The sequence below is a fragment of the Salmo salar genome, chromosome 06, assembly GCF_965601325.2.
Source record: "Salmo salar chromosome 06, fSalSal1, whole genome shotgun sequence".
Classification (NCBI taxonomy): Eukaryota; Metazoa; Chordata; class Actinopteri; order Salmoniformes; family Salmonidae; genus Salmo; species Salmo salar.
The window spans coordinates 70,701,599-70,722,649 of record NC_138296.1 but is presented as its reverse complement, the minus strand read 5'-3'; the positions used below and the strand labels follow the sequence as shown (position 1 = coordinate 70,722,649).

The 21,051-nt window shown below is 42.4% G+C and overlaps 1 protein-coding gene across 3 annotated transcripts; it reads right to left on the bottom strand.

Annotated features, from left to right (window-relative positions):
• Positions 1 to 103: 103 nt before the first annotated feature.
• Positions 104 to 20,093, bottom strand: LOC106607893 (G patch domain-containing protein 2). Of its 3 annotated transcripts, XR_014392725.1 has the most exons (11): positions 19,891 to 20,093; positions 18,443 to 18,686; positions 17,496 to 18,040; positions 17,181 to 17,245; positions 15,255 to 15,431; positions 14,865 to 15,000; positions 14,682 to 14,721; positions 14,471 to 14,535; positions 14,241 to 14,329; positions 3,739 to 4,257; positions 104 to 3,645 (listed from the first exon to the last, which is right to left on the bottom strand). XR_014392725.1 is itself a non-coding variant. In XM_014205367.3 (10 exons), the coding sequence occupies exons 1-10, from the start codon at positions 19,938 to 19,940 to the stop codon at positions 4,088 to 4,090; spliced, it is 1,581 nt and encodes a 526-aa protein (XP_014060842.3). In that variant the 5' UTR covers positions 19,941 to 20,093; the 3' UTR covers positions 104 to 4,087. The 3 variants fall into 3 exon arrangements, 2 of the variants coding, with proteins under 2 accessions (XP_014060842.3, XP_082833059.1); XM_014205367.3 differs by having other exon boundaries at positions 104 to 4,257; XM_082976933.1 differs by having other exon boundaries at positions 104 to 4,257; positions 17,499 to 18,040; positions 19,891 to 20,091.
• Positions 20,094 to 21,051: the final 958 nt, after the last annotated feature.

Genomic DNA, 21,051 nt, shown 5'->3' with positions numbered 1-21,051 from the left:
AATAGAGATATGCAATTTATGGAAGCGTGTTTTTGGGAAACTGGTATTTTTTTTTTTAGCTTGAGGTGTGTGTAAACCATATAAACAATACCAAACTTGAATATTACTTCTAAACAGTGTTTATTGTTTCAGAGTATCACCACATTTACTTTGGTCCTTCCTGATTGAACTGACATGTAAAACAGTTTTGCACAGTTCTGCTGACAATTGTTAAAGATCAGACCGTGGTAAGAGAAATTGATCTCACATCTGCTCATAATACAATGGGATTATTTCACACATTACATTGGCAATGGTAACACTTTACTTTACAACCCTATTTCAGTTGGTATTTACCAGGTAAATGGAAGAGACTGTAAAATAACTACAGGACTGTAAAGTGCCTTTCGCTTTATAAAACGTCATTGCCTGTGTCCGAATACCTGTAATCGTTCAAAATGGTAGGCATTTTGGGTATGCGAAAAAATAAAGTTTTATAGTGTGTGATTTGGTATTTATTTAGTATGCTTTAAATGCCAGGATGTCATACTCATTTCGTCTTTTCATCTAGTAGAATTTGCTGCACATGAGGAAGAGAATCGTCTTGCTAGACAACAGCTGATAATCAGCTGAGGACACGCTGTACTAAAATGAACAAACGGAGGGAATCAACGTAATTGCGCATTAGATGGTACAATCTCAGTAGAATGAGACTAGCACAGCTGATATGTTGCTTACTGCATTCGTTTTTAATAAACAGTACGTTCTAAATACTATGTAGTAAAGTGGTATTTAAACTTTTTCAGCGGGGATACCATTATTTTCTCTAGAATTTCTCCCACCCCAAATCTAATGAAACAACCTTAAAACCTGTACATTTCGATGTTTACATCAACAACCTTCAACTCATTACATTTCCATCTTTCTCATCAAAATGAATTGGAACCAATAAATACATTTACTCAAAAACATTATATATTGTCCCATACAATCATTTTTTGTTCCTTCTCCCCAAAGAAAATCTGGCGACTCCATTGCATTGGGGTCACGGACCCCGACTTGGAATACCAGATGTAGTACGATTAGTACACAATATGCAATTTAACTAAGTATTGGGCAAGCCAGATTTTGGACACGACCACTGGGAATCATTATTGGAAAGGAGGCATTTCCATGTGATGATTGCTATACATGCAAACCAAGCAAGTACAGTGTGATTACTTTTGACTTTTGTTTGGCTTCTTTTTAATAAAATAGGCACTATTCTGGAATGTTCGGGCATTGAACATTCTTCATTACAACCATACCATGATCAATTTATGTACGAAAAAAAAAAAACATGTATGAAATGTATGCATTCACTACTGTAAGTCGCTCTGGATAAGAGCGTCTGCTAAATGACTAAAATGTAAATGTAAAATGTAATTTCCTGAATCATTTACCACACTCTTCCCTCAGGCATACCATCTACACATTCTAACATAACTGACCAATATTCCAAAGAAAGCATATGATATATTACATTTAAACTATATATTTTTACATTTGCCAGTTACATTACATTAGTGTTATACTAGAATAACTACAAGTAGTATACATTTTATTACCTTTACCGTATGCACTACTTAGCTACCACTTCTGCCATCACCTTTTTGTACTAACCACAGTAAGTACTAGCTACATAGGTTAAACCATTATAGTTACCTTGGAATAATGCCAATGTAATGTGGCATTGCAAAAAATATTTAATAGCAAATATACAGTGGGGGGAAAAAAGTATTTGATCCCCTGCTGATTTTGTACGTTTGCCCACTTACAAAGAAATTATCAGTCTATCATTTTAATGGTAGGTTTATTTGAACAGTGAGAGATAGGATAACAACAAAAAAATCCTGAAAAACACATGTAAAAAATGTTATAAAATGATTTGCATTTTAATGAGGGACATAAGTATTTGACCCCTCTGCAAAACATGACTTAGTACTTGGTGGCAAAACCCTTGTTGGCAATCACAGAGGTCAGACATTTCTTGTAGTTGGCCACCAGGTTTGCACACATCTCAGGAGGGATTTTGTCCCATTCCTCTTTGCAGATCTTCTCCAAGTCATTAAGGTTTCGAGGCTGACGTTTGACAACTTGAACCTTCAGCTCCCTCCACATTTTTTCTATGGGATTAAGGTCTGGAGACTGGCTAGGCCACTCCAGGACCTTAATGTGCTTCTTCTTGAGCCACTCCTTTGTTGCCTTGGCCGTGTGTTTTGGGTCATTGTCATGCTGGAATACCCATCCACGACCCATTTTTAATGCCCTGGCTGAGGGAAGGATGTTCTCACCCAAGATTTGACGGTACATGGCCCCGTCCATCGTCCCTTTGATGCGGCGAAGTTGTCCTGTCCCCTTAGCAGAAAAACACCCCCAAAGCATAATGTTTCCACCTCCATGTTTGACGGTGGGGATGGTGTTCTTGGGGTCATAGGCAGCATTCCTCCTCCAAACACGGCGAGTTGAGTTGATGCCAAAGAGCTCCATTTTGGTCTCATCTGACCACAACACTTTCAACCAGTTGTCCTCTGAATCATTCAGATGTTCACTGGCAAACTTCAGACGGGCATGTATATGTATTCTTGAGCAGGGGGACCTTGCGGGCGCTGCAGGATTTCAGTCCTTTACGGCGTAGTGTGTTACCAATTGTTTTCTTGGTGACTATGGACCCAGCTGCCTTGAGATCATTGACAAGATGCTCCCGTGTAGTTCTGGGCTGATTCTTCACCATTCTCATGATCTTTGCAACCCCACGAGGTGAGATCTTGCATGGAGCCCCAGGCCGAGGGATATTGACAGTTCTTTTGTGTTTCTTCCATTTGCGAATAATCGCACCAAATGTTGTCACCTCACCAAGCTGCTTGGCGATGGTCTTGTAGCCCATTCCAGCCTTGTATAGGTCTACAATCTTGTCCCTGACATCCTTGGAGAGCTCTTTGGTCTTGGCCATGGTGGAGAGTTTGGAATCTGATTGATTGATTGCTTCTGTGGACAGGTGTCTTTTTTACAGGTAACAAGCTGCGGTTAGGAGCACTCCCTTTAAGAGTGTGCTCCTAATCTCAAGCTCCTAACCTGTATAAAAGACACCTGGGAGCCAGAAATCTTTCTGATTGAGAGGGGGTCAAATACTTATTTCCCTTATTAAAATGCAAATCAATTTATTACGTTTTTGACATGCATTTTTCTGGATATTTTTGTTGTTATTCTGTCTCTCACTGTTCAAATAAACCTACCATTAAAATTATAGACTGATCCTTTCTTTATCAGTGGGCAAACGTACAAAATCAGCAGGGGATCAAATACTTTTTTCCCCCACTGTAACTTCAACCACTTGAACACCCAAGAGTGATTTTGATACTTACAATTATTTTAACCTGAAATATATATTTTTGTCATCCTGTACAATATCACACAACCATTTGGCTCTGCCATACTTAGAGAAAATGGACCATTGATTGAAGAGAAATTGTATTCTTGTGAAACTGAGCCTTTTAGTGTGTAGTACACACAGTCCAACTATATAGCCTGGCTAGTAGCACACAATCAAACCCAACTACAATGCCTGGTTGTCTTCTCTTCATTCCTTCTCCTTTCACTGGTATGTTGTACATCTCAAGTACAAATCTGATTAAAAAAAAATACACTTATTTTATTTAACCTTAAATTTAACTAGGCAAGTCGGTTAAGAACAAATTCTTATTTACAATGACGGCCTACCTCGACCAAACCCGGATGACGCTGGGCCAATTGTGCGCCGCCCTATGGGACTCCCAATCACGGCCGGATGTGATACAGCCTGGATTCGAACCAGGGACTGTAGTGACGCCTCTTGCACTGAGATGCAGTGCCTTAGACCGCTGCGCCACTCGGGAGCCCTGGTGGGAACCCTAACGCTCCATGCACTTCCTCTCTAACCAGGGTTGTGACTTTCCCTATCATAGGATGTTCGTCCTCCTTTAAGTAAAACAGGAAGTGTTGACCACCGTCCTCCCTGCTCTCAGTAGGGTCCATCTCCATCGAGGCCTACTGGCCTGGCCTGTTCAGTTTGGGGCCTAAAGCGTGGGGCTCAGTTAAAACCCAGGCCCGCTCCCTTGGGTCTCTGTGTGGCCCGAACAGGCTCAGTGATGCCCCTGCCCTCCGGACCCAGGCCCATGCCAGGGCTCCAGCCCATACTCTGCAGCATCCGGTTCCCCATGTTGGTCTCTGGAATGGGCCCCACACTCTCACCTACCACCCCTAGAGAAGGAGAGATAAAAGAACAGGAACACCGAGTTACAACAGCGAAGAGAAGATGGAGACATAAAAGGAGAGAGCATGTTAGAGGTGGAGGGAGACATAAGTGGAGACGTATTACACTTTAGACAGACAGACTTTATGGACTTTATAGATCACATACAGTGCCTTCAGAAAGTGTTCATACCCCTTGACTTATTCCACATTTTGTTGTGTTTCAGCCTGAATCCAAAATGGGTTAAATTCATTTTTTTTTCTCTCACCCATCTACACACAATTCCCGATAATGACAAAGTGAAAACATGTTTTTATACATTATTGAAAGTGTATTGAAAATGAAATACAAAAATATCTCAATACTTTGTAGAACCTCCTTTGGCAGAGATTACAGCTGTGAGTCTTCCTGGGTAAGTCTCTATGAGCTTTCCACACCTGGATTGTGCAACATTTGCCCATTATTCTTTTAAAAATTCTTCAAGCGCTGTCAACTTGGTTGTTGATCATTGCTACACAACCATTTTCAGGTTGTGTCATATATATTTTCAAGTAGATTTAAGTTAAAACTAACTCAGCCATGGGCTTCTTAGTAAGCAACTCCAGTGTAGATTTGGCCTTCTGTCTCAGGTTATTCCTCTCCCTGTGTCTGGGGGAAAGCAGACTGAAGTAGGTTTTCCTCTAGGATTTTGCCTGTGCTTAACGATTACAAGCATACCCATAACATGATGCAGCCACCACTATGCTTGAAAATATGGAGAGTGGTACTCAGTAATGTGTTGTATTGGATTTGCCCCAAACATAACACTTTGTATTCAGGGAAATTACTTTAGTGCCTTGTTGCAAACAGGATGCATGTTTTGGAATATTTTATTCTGTACAGGTTTCCTTCTTTTTACTCTGTCAGTTAGGTTAGTATTGTGGAACAACTACAATGTTGTTGATTAAACCATGTAACTGTTTCAAAGTCACTCTTGGCCTCATGTTGAAATCCCTGAGCGGTTTCCTTCCTCTTCGACAACTGAGGATGCCTGTATCTTTGTAGTGACTGGGTGTATCGATACACGTCTGCTCTCTCTCTCTCTCTCTCTCTCTCTCTCTCTCTCTCTCTCTCTCTCTCTCCCCCCACCATAGGTGCCCTTCTTAGTGAGGCATTGGAAAACCTCCCTGGTGGTTGAATCTGTGTTTGAAATTCACTGCTCGACTGAGGAACCATACAGATAATTGTACGTGCGGGGTACAGAGATGAGGTAGTCATTCAAAAAAATCATGTTAAACACTTGTTGCAGAGTGAGTCCATAACGAAGGGGTTGAATACTTATTCACTCTAGATATTTCAGCTTTTCATTTGTAATTAGTTTGTAAAAATTTAGGAAACCACAATTCCACATTATGGAGTATTTATTGTGTGTAAGCCAGTGACAACAAATCTCAATTGAATCCTTTTTCAATTTAGGCTGTAACACAACAAAATTAGGAAAAAGTCAAGGGGTTTCTGAAGGCACTGTTTATTGTTTGTAAAAAATTATAATAAAATGAGGCAATGTTTTAAGGAACCCAATTCATACAGTCCCATTTTTACCACATTGCCGGAATAAGCCTTTTATACCGCCCGTGCACATGCTGGCAAGTTAAGGAGTGGGAGTAGGCATGGGCCGATGTGGGTGGACGTCTATTTTAATAAATCAATTGCACATACAGTGCATTCGCAAAGTATTCAGACCCCTTGACTTTTCCCACATTGCTATGTTACAGCCTTATTCTAAAAGGGATTAAATCATTTTCCCCCCTCACCAATCCACACACACACACACACACAGTCATTTTTGTACATTTATAAAAAGTGTAAAACTGAAAAATCAACTTTACATAAGTATTCAGTACTTTGTTGAAGCACCTTTGGCCATGATTACAGCCTCAAGTCTTTTTGGGTATGACGCTACAAGCTTTGCACACCTGTATTTGGGGAGTTTCTCAGTCTTCTCTGCAGATCCTCTCAAGCTCTGTCAGGTTGGATGGGGAGAGTCGCTGCACAGCTATGTTCAGGTCTCTCCAAAGATGTTCGATCGGGTTCAAGTCCGGGCTCTGGCTGGGCCACTCAAGGACATAGAGTGGCTTCGGGAGAAATCTCAATCTTGGCTTTGTGCTTGGGGTCGTTGTCCTGTTGGAAGGTGAACCTTCGCCCCAGTCTGAGGTCCTGAGTGCTCTGGGGCAGGTTTTCATCAAGGATCTCTCTGTACTTTGCTCTGCTCATATTCCCCCTCGATCCTGACTAGTCTCCCAGTCCCTGTCTTTCAAAAACATCCCACAGAATGATGCTGCCACCACCATGCTTCACCGTAGGGATGATGCCAGGTTTCCTCCAGACGTGACGCTCGGCATTCAGGCCAAAGAGTTCAATCTTGATTTCATCAGACCAGAGAATCATGTTTCTCATGGTCTGAGAGTCCTTTAGGTGCCTTTTGGCAAACTCCAAGCGGGCTGTCATGTGCCTTTTACTGGACAGTGGCTTCCGTCTGGCCACACTACCATAAAAGGCCTGATTGGTGGAGTGCTGCAGAGATTGTTGTCCTTCTGTAAGGTTCTTCCATCTCCGCAGAGGAACTCTGGAGCTCTGTCAGAGTGACCTTCGGGTTCTTGGTCAACTCCCAGACCAAGGCCCTTCTCCCCCAACTGCTCAGTTTGGCCGGGCGGCCAGCTCTAGGAAGAGTCTTGGTGGTTCCAGACATCTTCCATTTAAGAATGATGGAGGTCACTGTGTTCTTGGGGACCTTCAATGCTGCAGAAAAGTTTTGCTACCCTTCCCCAGATCTGTGCCTCGATACAATCCTGTCTCAGAGCCCTACGGACAATTCCTTCAACCTCATGGCTTGGTTTTTTCTCTGACATGCACTGCCACCTGTGTGCCTTTCCAAATCATGTCCAATCAATTGAATTTACCACAGGTGGACTCCAATCCAGTTGTTGAAACATCTCAAGGATGATCAATGGAAACAGGATGCACCTGAGCTCAATTTAAAGTCTCATAGCAAAGGGTCTGAATACTTCTGAAAAATAAAGTATTTTTGTTTAATAAATGTGCAAACATTTCTAAAAACCCGTTTTAGCTTTGCCATTTTGGGGTATTGTGTGTAGATCGAGGAAAAAAAAAGAATTAAATCAATTTCATAATATGACTAACTAACAAAATGTGGAAAAAGGGAAGAGGTCTGAATACTTTCCAAATGCACTGTACAACATCACAAAGAAATCCATAATTGATTTACTTAGGCAAGTCCTAAGAAACATTATATGACTAATAACATTTAATTATGTTACTGCTCTGTGCAGCCTATAGGCTACATGGCTGTGCCATTAAAACATAAAGGACACACTTACCCTGATTCCAGTCAACACGCATAGGCTATATTTTAAACTAGAATATAACAACAAAATACAAATAATATTTTTCCCACACAAATTGCGCCAAGGGAATGCGTGGAAGCACGGCCATAAAAAACGTGATATTTTGAAACAGAGCCCAAGCCCATGCTTTTTTTTTTAAATCCACGTTTCATCACTTTCCTACCCTCACTTCGCTTCGTTAGGGAACAGGTGTAGGGTCTTACATTGAGAGTATATTCAACACGATAAAAAATAATAGCATATCTATATATTTTTAAGAATGCGAGTCTTGTGTACATATTTCACAACCTCCACTGGCTTTTGGAGTTGCCTTTTGGCAATTAAACCAAATAATAGACCTACATTTGATTTAGGCTACATTATTGCATGCTAAATGTTTTCTGATAAATGATAGATGAGCAAACGAATAGACGAGCTGCCACCTCCACTTATTTGCCCAGCCAGTGAATAAACCAAATATACAGACAGAGATTCACTGAAACAAAAATCACATTGATCAATTAAGACAAGTCACCGGCTTTTGGTCAGGAGTATATGGGATCAATATCATGCCAAATGTATTCAAAGGTAAATCACCAATCCACAAATGTAAATAACTTTCCATAAATCTAAATCCCCAATCCACAAATGTAAATCCCTGTAAAATTCTGTATTTATTTTCTTCCTGATATGGATAGGGGGCAGTATTTTCACGGCCAGATGAAAAAACTTACCCGATTTAAACTGGTTACTACTCTTGCCCAGAAACGAGAATATGCTTATTATTAGTAGATTTGGATAGAAAACACTCTGAAGTTTCTAAAACTGTTTGAATGGTGTATGTGAGTATAACAGAACTCATATGGCAGGCAAAAACCTGAGAAAAAGTCAACTGGGAAGTGCAGGATCTGAGAAAAGTAGTTCTTCTTTCTAGTCCCTTACGAAACGACAGTATCTGTGCTGTTACGTTGCACTTTCTAAGGTTTCCATTGGCTGTCTAAAGCCTTCAGAAAGTGGATTGAGCCTTCTCCTGTCTCTGGGCAGAGTATAGTAGCTCAGTTTCTGAGTGGACTGCCTGGGGACAAAGAGATTGGATATGCGCGGTTCCGCGAGCACGCTGTTTTTTCTTTTCCTCCTTGAATGAATACACTATTGTCCGGTTGGAATATAAAAATTGATTTTAAACAGCGTTTGACATGCTTCTAAGTACGGTAATGGAACATTTTGTGTCTCGAATTGCGCTCGCGCGTTATCTTTTGGATAATGACCTGAACGCACAAACAAAACGGAGGTATTTAGACATAACTATGGATTATTTCAAACAAAAACATTTCTTGCAGAAGTAGCAGTCCTGGGAGTGCATTCTGACAAAGATCAGCAAAGGTAATACAATATTTCTAATACTAATTCTGAGTTTAGGTTGCCCTGAACTTGGCGGGTGTGTGAATAGCTCGCCGTGATGGCGAGCTATGTACACAGAATATTGAAAAATGTGCTTTCGCCGAAAAGCTATTTTAAAATCTGACACAGCGATTGCATAAAGGAGTTCTGTATCTATAATTCTTAAAATAATTGTTATGTATTTTGTCAACGTTTATGATGAGTATTTCTGTAAATTCACCGGAAGTTTTTGGTGGGAATACATTTTCTGAACATCACGCGCCAATGTAAAAAGCTGTTTTTGGATATAAATATGAACTTGATTGAACAAAACATACATGTATTGTATAACAATGTCCTAGGAGTGTCATCTGATGAAGCTCAAAGGTTAGTGCTTCATTTAGCTGTGTTTTGGGTTTTATTGACATATATGCTTGCTTGGAAAATGGCTGTGTGGTTATTTTGGTCTACAGTGGGGGAAAAAAGTATTTGATCCCCTGCTGATTTTGTACGTTTGCCCAGTGACAAAGAAATGATCAGTCTATAATTTTAATGGTAGGTTTATCTGAACAGTGAGAGACAGAATAACAACAACAAAAAATCCAGAGAAACGCATGTCAAAAATGTTATAAAATTATTTGCATTTTAATGAGGGAAATAAATATTTGCCCCCCTCTCAATCAGAAGGATTTCTGGCTCCCAGGTGTCTTTTATATAGGTAACGAGCTGAGATTAGGAGCACACTCTTAAAGAGAGTGCTCCTAATCTCAGCTTGTTACCTGTATAAAAGACACCTGTCCACAAAAGCAATCAATCAATCAGATTCCACACTCTCCACCATGGAAAAGACCAAAGAGCTCTCCCAAGGATGTCAGGGACAAGATTGTAGTGCGAAATGGTGCTGAAATAGTTGACCAAACGCAGGTAGGCTATTATAACAACAGGATGACTTTGGGAGTTTCAGCAAGCAGCAATACTTTGCCTTCAAATACATTAGCCTACTTTATTCAATATTCCATCCAGTTGTGGTTAAGAAAACAGTGCTAAGGGCTATGTGAAGAGATGGGTGAAGTGACATGCCTCACAATGTTTAGAACTGCCAGAAGGATGGTAATAGCCTAGTAGTAACTGACTCTGCCTAGCAGCCATCAAGAGCTTAAGAGCGTAGTGCGTGCCAATGCCGGCTCAGCATTACGTCTACATTTCATACTAAGCCGTGGGCAGAACTTCACCGTAATCATGACTAGATCGGTTCGTGGGAATAAACATTTTAGGCTTTGGCCGGATGCTAAAGTATGTTAGAGGGATACATAAGAGGAGAGGGAAAGAGAGAACAGGAAGGAGACCGGAAGAGCGAGAGAAGAGTAGAGCAGATGATCTTGATGAAGGCTTATTGATTAGGCTCAATGGGCTGAAAAAGCTACAGTATTTAACCCCTGAACTCTACCTCTAAACCAATGAGTCAGCTGAGGCCTGCTCTACAATGATTGGGTCACAAAATACATCTTGTCTCTTCTTTTTCCTTGAATCTTATACACAGTGCCTTCAGAAAGTACTAATTCCACATTTTGTTGTGTTATAGCCTGAATTCAAATAGGATTAAATAAATAAAACATCTCACCATCTACACACAATACCCCATAATGACAAAGTGAAAACAAGTTTTAAGAAATGTTTGCTAATTTATTGAAAATGAAATACATAAATATCTCATTAACACAAATATTCACACCCCTTTGCGATGACACTCCAAATTGAGTTCAGGTGCATCCAATTTCCTTTGATAATCCTTGAGATGTCACTGCAACTTGATTGGAGTCCACCTGTGGCCAATTCAATTGTTTGGACATGATTTAGAAAGAAACACACCTGTCTATATAAGGTTCCACAGTTGACAGTGCATGTCAGAGGGAATTGTGGAGACGAAGATGGCAGAAGAATTGGATGCCGAGTTGTAATTAAGCAGCGTGTCGAGTAAATCTGGCGAAGAAGAATGTTCTGAATGGACAACAGTAGTATTGAAAACTGGAACAAAAAGGAAATTGTCTGAAATTGGAGTTGAGGATACGTGTGTAAATGAATCGCTTCTTGTTGGGATGCGTTTGTTGAGTAAGGATGCGTATGTGGGAAACCCGATTGAGGTGTCAAATGGTGACTATGTCAGAGTGACCAGGAGTGGTCTTATTTTGATGAATAATTTTTCTGAAGAGCAGAAGAAGATTGCAGTGGGCTTCAAAAGAATCCGGAGAACAGAAGTTGTGTTTTGAACTTCGGAGTAGAGCACCAGTCAAAGGAGTCATCTCAGGGGTGACGACAGATGTTCAAGTTGAATACCTGAAGAGAATTCCTGGTGTGTTTGGTGCCCAGCGTCTGACCCGCTGGGTGAATGGAGAAAAAAAAGAGTCTGTAGGCCCTGTTGTTTTTTGATAAAGAGCAAATACCTACGCATTTGAAGCTTGGTTATTGAAGCTATGCCGTAAGAGCTTTCGTCGCCAAACCACTGTAGTGTAAGAATTGTAAAGAATTTGGCAATTTTTCAACATTTTTTTTTTTTTACATTTTTTTAGTCATTTAGCAGACGCTCTTATCCAGAGCGACTTACAGTAGTGAATGCATACATAATTTTTTTCTTTGTACTGGTCCCCCGTGGGAATCGAACCCACAACCCTGGTGTTGCAAACACCATGCTCTACCAACTGAGCCACACGTGAAGCATGGTGGTGGCAGCATCATGCTATGGGGATACTTTTCAGTGGTAGGGACTGGGAGACTGGTAAGGACAGAGGGAACAATGAATGCAGCCAAATACAGGCAAATCCTTTGAGAATCTGATTCAGAATGCAAATGACCTTAGACTGGGGCGAAGATTTATGTTTCGACAGGACCATGACCCCAAGCATACAGCCAAAGCAACGCTGGAATGGCTTCAGAACAAGAATGTGAAAGTCGTTGAGTGGCTCAGTCAAAGCCCAGAGTTGAATCCCATTGAAACTCTGTGGAAAGACTTAAAGATTGCTGTTCACTGCCGCCCCCCATCTAACTTAACCTGTCTGGGCTAGGGGCAGTATTTTCACGGCCGGATGAAAAAACATACCCGATTTAAACTGGTTACTACTCTTTCCCAGAAACGAGAATATGCATATTTGGATAGAAAACACTATGAACGCTCTAAAACTGTTTGAATGGTGTCTGTGAGTATAACAGAAGTCATATGGCAGGCAAAAACCTGAGAAAATTCCAAGCAGGAAGTGGCCTGTCTGACAATTTGTAGTTCTTTCTAGTCCCTTTCGAAACTACAGTATCTCTGGGGTTACGTTGCACTTTCTAAGGCTTCCATTGGCTCTCTAAAGCCTTCAGAAAGCGGATTGAGGCGTCTCCTGTCTCTGGGCAGAGTATGGTAGCTCAGTTTGTCAGTGGTCTGCCTGGTGACTAAGAGACTGGGTATGCGCGGTCCCGCGACCATGCTGTTTTTTTCTTTTCCTCTTTGAATGAATACACTATTGTCCGGTTGGAATATTATCGCTATTTTACGAGAAAAATACCATAAAAATGTATTTTAAACAGCGTTTGACATGCTTCTAAGTACGGTAATGGAACATTTAGGATTTGTCTCTCGAAATGCGCTCGCGCGTTACCCTTTGGATAGTGACCTGAACACACGAACAAGAGAGGTATTTGGACATAACTATGGATTATTTGGAACAAAAACAACATTTCTTGTGGAAGTAGCAGTCCTGGGAGTGCATTCTGACGAAGATCAGCAAAGGTAATACAATTTTTCTAATAGTAATTCTGAGTTTAGTGAGCCCCGAAGTTGGCGGGTGTCAAAATAGCTAGCCGTGATGGCTGAGCTATGGACTCAGAATATTGCAAAATGTGCTTTCGCCGAAAAGCTATTTTAAAATCTCACATAGCGATTGCATAAAGGAGTTCTGTATCTATAATTCTTAAAATAATTGTTATGTATTTTGTCAACGTTTATGGTGAGTAATTTAGTAAATTCACCGGACGTTTTGGGTGGGAATGCATGTTCTGAACATCACATGCCAATGTAAAAAGCTGTTTTTGGATAAATATGAAGTTGATTGAACAAAACATGCATGTATTGTATAACATAATGTCCTAGGAGTGTCATCTGATGAAGATCAAAGGTTAGTGCTTCATTTAGCTGTGTTTTGGGTTTATGTGACATATATGCTTGCTTGGAAAATGGCTGTGTGATTATTTGTGGCTATGTACTCTCCTAACATAATCCAATGTTTTGCTTTCGCTGTAAAGCCTTTTTGAAATCGGACAATGTGGTTAGATTAAGAAGAGTCTTGTCTTTAAAATGGTGTAAAATAGTCTTATGTTTGAAAAATTGAAATTATTGCAATTTGAGGTTTTGTATTTCGCGTCACGCTCTTCCACTGGCTGTTGAATAGAGTGGGACGGTGACGTGCCACCTAGCCCATAGAAGTTAACAGAGCTTGAGAAAATCTGTAAGGAAGAATGAGAGAAAATCCCCAAATCCAGATGTCCGAAGCTGATACAGACATACCCAAGACGACTCGAAGCTGCAATCACCGCCAAATGTGCTTCTACAAAGTATCGACTCAGGGGTGTGAATAGTTATGTAAATGAGATTTCTGTATTTCATTTTCAATAAATTAGCAACATTTTCTAAAAACATGTTTTCACTTTGTCATTATGGGGTATTGTGTGTAGATTGGTGAGGGAAAAAAAAATCTATAATCCATTTTGAATTCCGGCTGTAACGCAACAAATGTGGAATAAGTCCAGGGGTATGAATACTTTCTGAAGGCACTGTAACAAAGAGGTGTGGGCAATAGAGCAGACTCCTGTTGCATGACTTCATGTTGTAGCCATTGGTATACACTCCTTTATATCCTCTTCCTAGAACCAAGATGGGCACCTTACCAAGACGTATTAACCCTTTATATCCCCAGTCTCATTCCCCTTCCTGGTATTAACATTTTCCACTCCCCTAAAACACACTAACAGAGGTAGAAAGAGGTGAAGGGGAGCAGGAGCGTTCTGTGATACACAGCCGTGATTGGCTTAGGGTTAATCTGGTATCTCTCTGACTGCAGAGCCTGCCAGCTGACTGCTGTCCAACCCAGGTTAGGGAGGAAGGGTGAAGGGGTCAAGAGCTAAAGCTGGTTAATGACCGGGGATGGAGGGGTGTGTGTAAGTGAGTGCAGTAGTGTGTGTCAGAAAGAGTTTACCTGTCGGTGGAGGTAAGCCAAGGGGTGCTGCTTTGCGTCGCCTCTTGACTTCCCCCATACACAGAGACCCCAGGTGACCACTCGTCTGTCTGTAGAACCACAACCAGAAAATAAGAATCATTCATTAGCATCCATGTGTTGGCAACATCCTAGAAACAATGTACCGTTGTGGATGGAACTGTATAATTTGTTTGTGAGAGAATTTGTTGATTGGATCATTCCTAATGTACCTGCTGGCTGTTTTCACCGAGCAGCTCCTCCGATGCCCTCTGTCTGCCCGTGAGTCCCAGTGCATCTAGAGAGACAGAAAGAATATACTAACAGCTATTAGCAAATGTAAAATACCTCTATCTGGGCATTATCAGCCACAACTGCACTTTCAAACAGTCGGTACTGTTTGAAAGTGCAGCTAGGCGGTGAACTAACAGAGACATGTCTTACTTGTCCGTGTTCTCGTCTAGACCCCGGACTAAACCACGGGCTGTGGACGACACATAGGTATGTTTAGTTTATTTGCACAGTCAAGTCAAATATAGAAGCATACAGAATAAGGGAAAAAAGAAACAAAGTGTAGGCAAGTATTGTACAAGTCAGGTGACTGTGAGGGTTGTAAGGTAGACTGACTCGTGTGAGTGGGCGTGTGAGTGTGGGGGGTCCTGGTGGTGTCGTCCCAGCCGCTCGTTGAAGGCCTGTCCTGGGATGCCCTGGGAATCGTGGCCCTGGGGCCCACCATGCAGCCAGCTCAGCCTGGCCTGGAACCCTGCCACAGCAGAGACAGCACAGTGCACACATCAGACTGGAATAGGAGAAACACTATGGCAGCTGTAGAGGCTACAAGACAAACCCTTTGCAGTAGCTGCCCCCTACTGGCCAAATGACAGGTCACAATAGACTTTGAGTAACTCGTTCTACTATCGTGCAAAGAAAAACAGAGACAAGTGGGGGATCAGTAATCAAAATGGTACTGGGCTCAGAGATACAAACAAACAAACCGACAGGTCTGGGTCCAGCTACCTCTCTGTGCCCCAGGGCTCATGATGGGGAAGGATCCGGTGAGGATGCTGTTGAAGACCGGGTCAGCCAGGTCCAGTTCCTCCCCTGCCTCCCTCTCCCACCAGGGAATCACCCCCGCCACCCCACACGCTCCCCCCGGGTCCCCCTCATAGAACCAGTCACTCTGCTCATCATCAGCTGGGAGATGGGAAGAGGTTACAAGTTAACGGTCAGGGTTTAGAAAATAGTTTTCATACAAAACATTTACTCATTTAGATTTTGGACCAATCTTTTTCAAGACACACTTTTTTTTTAATCTTTGTTGATAACACTGCTATAAATGACATGTGACGGCAGATGTTGGATATTTTGTTAAAGCCTAATTTAGATATGTTTCCGCTTATAATTTCTGACATTTGGAAGGCGATTTGTTAGTCAACTTGTATATAATTAGATACATGCAGCTTCTCTTATGGCATAACTTGTTGGTCTAGAAGAATCGGTACTCACAAGAATAAATGTCATAAATTATAGAATTAATGCATTAATAATCTAGTTGACACATCCATTTCTGATTCTCTCACAGACCAAGATGTTTAGGGATCAGGGAGAAAAGCTCTAACACAAGGTAATGATTCTTCCCGTGCAAAATTTTCAAAGGACAGGTTAGAATTAAGGCTGTGAAAATTATCCGGATGTTTCGGAAAAGATTTCAGTTTGTCTTGGATGCATAATTTTATGTGATTTAAATACTGTCTGCATTCATGAAAGTGTCAATCACAAAAGATTGCACATTTGCACGCGGCCTCTACCCATCCCACCTGCCTTCGCTCAAGAGATTCTGAAAGAAAATACAAATATTTCTCCATTCCTGAGACAAAATGTATGTTTGGTTTATCATTGCACTGCAAAAAATACTTCTTCACAAGTACATTTTATATTAGGCTACATGTGACGGGTTAAATTCATGCCTATAACCCATCTCAAGTTCAAAGGTGCGGTAAACTAGGTGGTGTCTTTAGATCGTCGAAAAGTTCTACAGCTGCACCACTGAGAGCATCTTGACTGGCTGCATCACGCTTTAGTATGGAAACTGCAAGGCACCCGACCGCAAGGTGCTACAGAGGGTGATGAGTATGGCCCCCTTTTCTATTTCTATCTTTAACTCTGCATAGTTAGAAAGAGACACGTAAGTAAGCATTTAACTGTTAGTCTACACCTGTTATTTACAAAGCATGTGACCAATAAAATGTTATTTGATCCAGTTCCTCTATATCAGGCGGTATCAGAGAACAAAGACTCCAGCCACCCAGGCCAAAGATTGTTCTCTCTGCTACCACACGGCAAGCGGTACCAGTCTACCAAGTCTGGAACCAACAGGACCCTGAACAGCGTCTACCCCTGATACATAAGACTGCTAAACAAGGCTGGTAAATAGCTAATCAAATGGCTACCCGGACTACCTACATTGAACCTTGTTTGCACTAACTCTATGCACACACTGGATACTACCCACACTGACCCCCCCAGCACACAATACATACACCCACACACATAACACGCATGCATACTACATACTGAGGCCACACTCACCACATATACTGCTGCTATTGTCATTTATGTGTCCTTTTGTCTAGTTACTTTATCCCTACCTATATGTACATAGCTACCTCAATTACCTCGTACCACTGCACATTGACTCGGTACTGCCGGTATATAGGCATGTCATTTTTACTCATTATTGTTATTTGTTACTCACTGTGTAATTATTCCTTGTGTCACTATTTATATTTTTATCTTTAACTCTGCATTGTTGAAAAAGGACCCGTAAGCGTTTCACTTTTAGTCAACACCTGTTTTTTTTACGAAGCGTGTAACAATAAAAAAATGGTACTCCGCCATTCCTGTAAATAACAAGATTTGGTGGCCAGCAAAATAGATGGTTACCTTGCCTCCCCTCGTCATTGGTGTACAGTCCACCATCACTACTGTTGCTGACACTGCTGGTCTCACTAACAGAGAGAGAGATAGAGGAGAAAATATGGGGTGTGAGGAGAGGTGATAGGAAAAGAAGAGAACAATCTGAAATCAATTTCCATTGCCCATCATACAAGGAAAACTCTCAGGAAGATGATGCTATGGGGAGAATAACCGAGCAAACAAGTCTCCTAAATACTGCTTTCCAACCAGGTGAGCATACCTGTGAACGTATAGGCCTACACCAAGGAGCAGGGAAACACAGCAGACAAGAGAAACACTAACCACCTGTCACTCATGTCCTCGTCTGAGCCCTTCTGCTCCTCAAACTCCATCTTGTCCTTGGGCCCCACCTGCCCCATAATGGCGTCCTCACTCTCCACCACCACCCCTTCATCAGTCGCCTCCAGCCCCAGCCTGTGGGCAGCCAGTTTCCTCTTCTTTACCCTGCTTTTCCCTCTTCCAACCCCACCACCAACGAGCTCCATCCCCGCCCTGCACTCAGCCACGCTCACCCCAGGGATCCTGCACCCTGCGTGGGGCTTGGGGACGGGTGGGGGCCCTAGCATGGGGGTGTTGCTACTGGAGGTCACCGGCTCCAGAGGGGGGTCCACGGCCATGCGTTTGACCTTGCGCCGTCGCCTCAAACTACGGGACCCCTCTGCACCGGGCACTCCTCCTAGGTCCTCCTGCCAGATGGGGCGCTTGCCACGCCCTGTGTCGGGGTTCAGGGGGGTACGGCGCTTGGGCCCCAGCTGCTCATCAGAGTCGCTGTTGTCACGGGCGTGGCTGTTGCTGCTGGCAATTCCGCCTGTGGTGGTGCGGTAGTCCTGAGAGGAAATGAGCGAGGAAGAGAAGGAGAGCAAGAGGAAAGACAAAAACCGTTACCCAAAGAGACGTTCAGAAATTCTTTTTTTTTTTTTTTACATACACTCTTATCCAGAACGACTTACAGGAGACATTAGGGTTAAGTGCCTTGCTCAAGGGCACATCAACAGATTATTTTCAATTAGTTGGCTCGGGATTTGAACCAGCAACCTTTCATTTACTGGCCCAATGCTCTTAACCACTAGGCTACCTAGATTAGACAGTAAAACTGACAGTATCTGTTATCTTAAGGAATCTGCTTACTGTACTTTCCTGAAAAAGAAAAGCAGTTACCAAAGGAACTATTCCTTTACAATAACAACAAGACTCATTCATGAAGGGCCTAACCGAGACCCCTTCCCCACCTTGTGTTCGTCCAGGCTGGACTCAGATCCCTCACTGAGGTGGCCAGTCTCCCAGGGTGGGTGGGGGTTGTCAGAGCGTCTCTTCCTCCCACGACGTTTCCGGGCCTGTCTCTTCAGCAGGCAGCCTACGGCCAGCGCGTGGTCCCCCCCATCCCCGAAGCCCCCCCGTGCCGCCTGCTCCGAGCTCTCCTCCAGCGCCGACACCAGGTCATGGACCAGCTCGTCCATCGTCCGGCTAAAGTGCCTGGGGAAGGAGAGAAAAGAGGTGTGAGTGTGTAACAAACAGTGAAGATTTTTATTTTATTTGTGTGTGTGTTGTGAAGGCTCATGTCCTCATCCATAACCTCTTGCCACGCCCTTCCCACGCTCCACCACAACTGTCTCCACTCTGCTCATTAGCACCGGTGTCTATTTAAGAAATAGTGTTCCCTCCAAACTTGCTTATTCCTGGTGGTGAATGTATGAGGTGGCCATCCTATATTTTTTATTTCCATGGTGTGTGTGGCTGTACTTTCCATTATTGGCGCACATTTGTAAATGTTAAGATTAAGATCCTTGGAGTTTGTCAATGCTGCTGCCATATTTAGTACAATTTCCTGCCAGTCCAGTATGTAAGATCCTCAGTTTGTTTGATACACTTCGGTTTATTCTGCTTTTTGCACTTGTCTGTCATGCTTGTATGTTAACGTTACCTCCCTCTTGTATTTCCCTAGTAAACTACATTATCCTTCAACCTTTCCCCACGTGCTCCTGCCTGTGTTCAATACAACCCTACTATCTGGATTCTTGCTTAATCTGCATTAAGTTGTCGATGTGGCATTCTGAACTCTAAACCAGTCAACCTCCTTAAACAATCCACTTTTTGTGTATAGCCTAGTGTGTATCCTATTAAGTGTCAATGTGAAACTGTCCCATGAGACCAGTGCTGTATTAATTACGCTGATTCTGCTGCACAATCTTTCGTAACGAAAACCAGTTTATATTGGGTAAATTCATGTTGGTGCCTCGTTCCGTTTGCTCTGATTCTTAACTTTAGTTACAAGGCGTAATTAATACACCCCTGGCATCTTATGGTCTGCAATGGAAGGTGTTCCCGTGTGTATGTGCCAGCTAGGTATTAACTGCAATAAAATGTTGGCTGAACTTGCATGCAAGACTTGCGCTAGACGGCCCAGGCACAATCCATGGAGATCTGGCCTCATTTTAAAAGCTAACGCGTTAGCTAGTATAGTTGGCTAAGTCGCAAAAGAAAAGCTAGTTAACTTTGATTAGCTAAATCTAGACCGACAACGCAGTTTGGGCAGTCAGACGTTAGTGATCCATTTAGCTGACAATGTCAACATCTGATTGTTAGCTAGGTACCGTTAACCGATTAACGTTGGCGCTGTCGTTTCACCAAAATACGTTAGGCAGGGGTGCTATGCTAGCCATGAATTGACATTACTTACCAGCTGGTTCCCGCTTTACCGATGGTCTTTAAATTAGCTTCACGGAACATTAAAGCCCCTCAAAGCCGGTTACTTTTAACCAAAAACAAAGGGGACCCTTCTAAAGCTAGCTAATATTGCTTGCTAGTACATATGCGAAAGCAGTCAACACCTTTCATTGTGTGGTTGGCTAACAAGTACTAACGTTAATTGCGCATTACTGCCACCTACTGTACTGGTGCCACTAACTTTGTGGTAGATTATATGATTCCGAAAATAAACCGCAGTGGGTCAATTTCCGCAACTGAACGCGTGGAAACTCGAGGCTCAACTTCTCTGTTTTGGTGCCCTGGCTACCGTGACGAGAACCCATGCGCGATGGTGCACAGATTTCGAAGTGTTGCATTTTGCTCATCTAAATTGGTGCGTTTTGAGTGGTAAGGCTGACGCAACCGACTGCGGACGAGTCTGAGGTGCATCTGCGGACACTAATGTGGTTTTCTAACAGGAAAGCTCAGATCAACATGGCAGTGTTGCCATTGTTTATAAATATCAAAATAATGTCTCCAACTCCCAAATCACACTCGAACTGAAATTATGCGTCTACATTGTACGATCAGTGAGAGCCTCAAACATCACGTTCATTTGTATATACCCGCTGTAGACATGAATCACGTCAAACTTGGTTTCAGTGATGTCTTTAACACTAGCGTGAGAAGAAAAAAAAGTGGTTGATTATAGAGCCACAATGCAGGTGATGGCTGTAGGATGAAGTTGGTAAAGAGCAAGTGCAGAAACTTGCCGTCTTCAATGACCTTTGATCACAGTTTTTGAAGTTCATGTAGGCACAAGTTGGAAAATGTTCATCCCCGTAATGCAACACACTTTGGAAGGTGGTGACCAACGACAGTCACCAACTTGACAAAAGTGATCTGCTTGAACATGCCCATTATCGCCCGTGCTGCTCCTGACAAGTAATTTTACTAAGTTTACTTTTAAGAGCACTTTATTCATCAATTGTACACAAGACACGATTGAAATTCGACTTCCGCTTTTACCCAACCCCTCCGAAAAACACACATACATACACAGGTTGGAGCAGGGGGCTGCCACTGGGCACTAGTGCCTTGCTCAAGGGAACAACAGCAGGCAACGGCATCTAGGATTTGATACCAACAACCT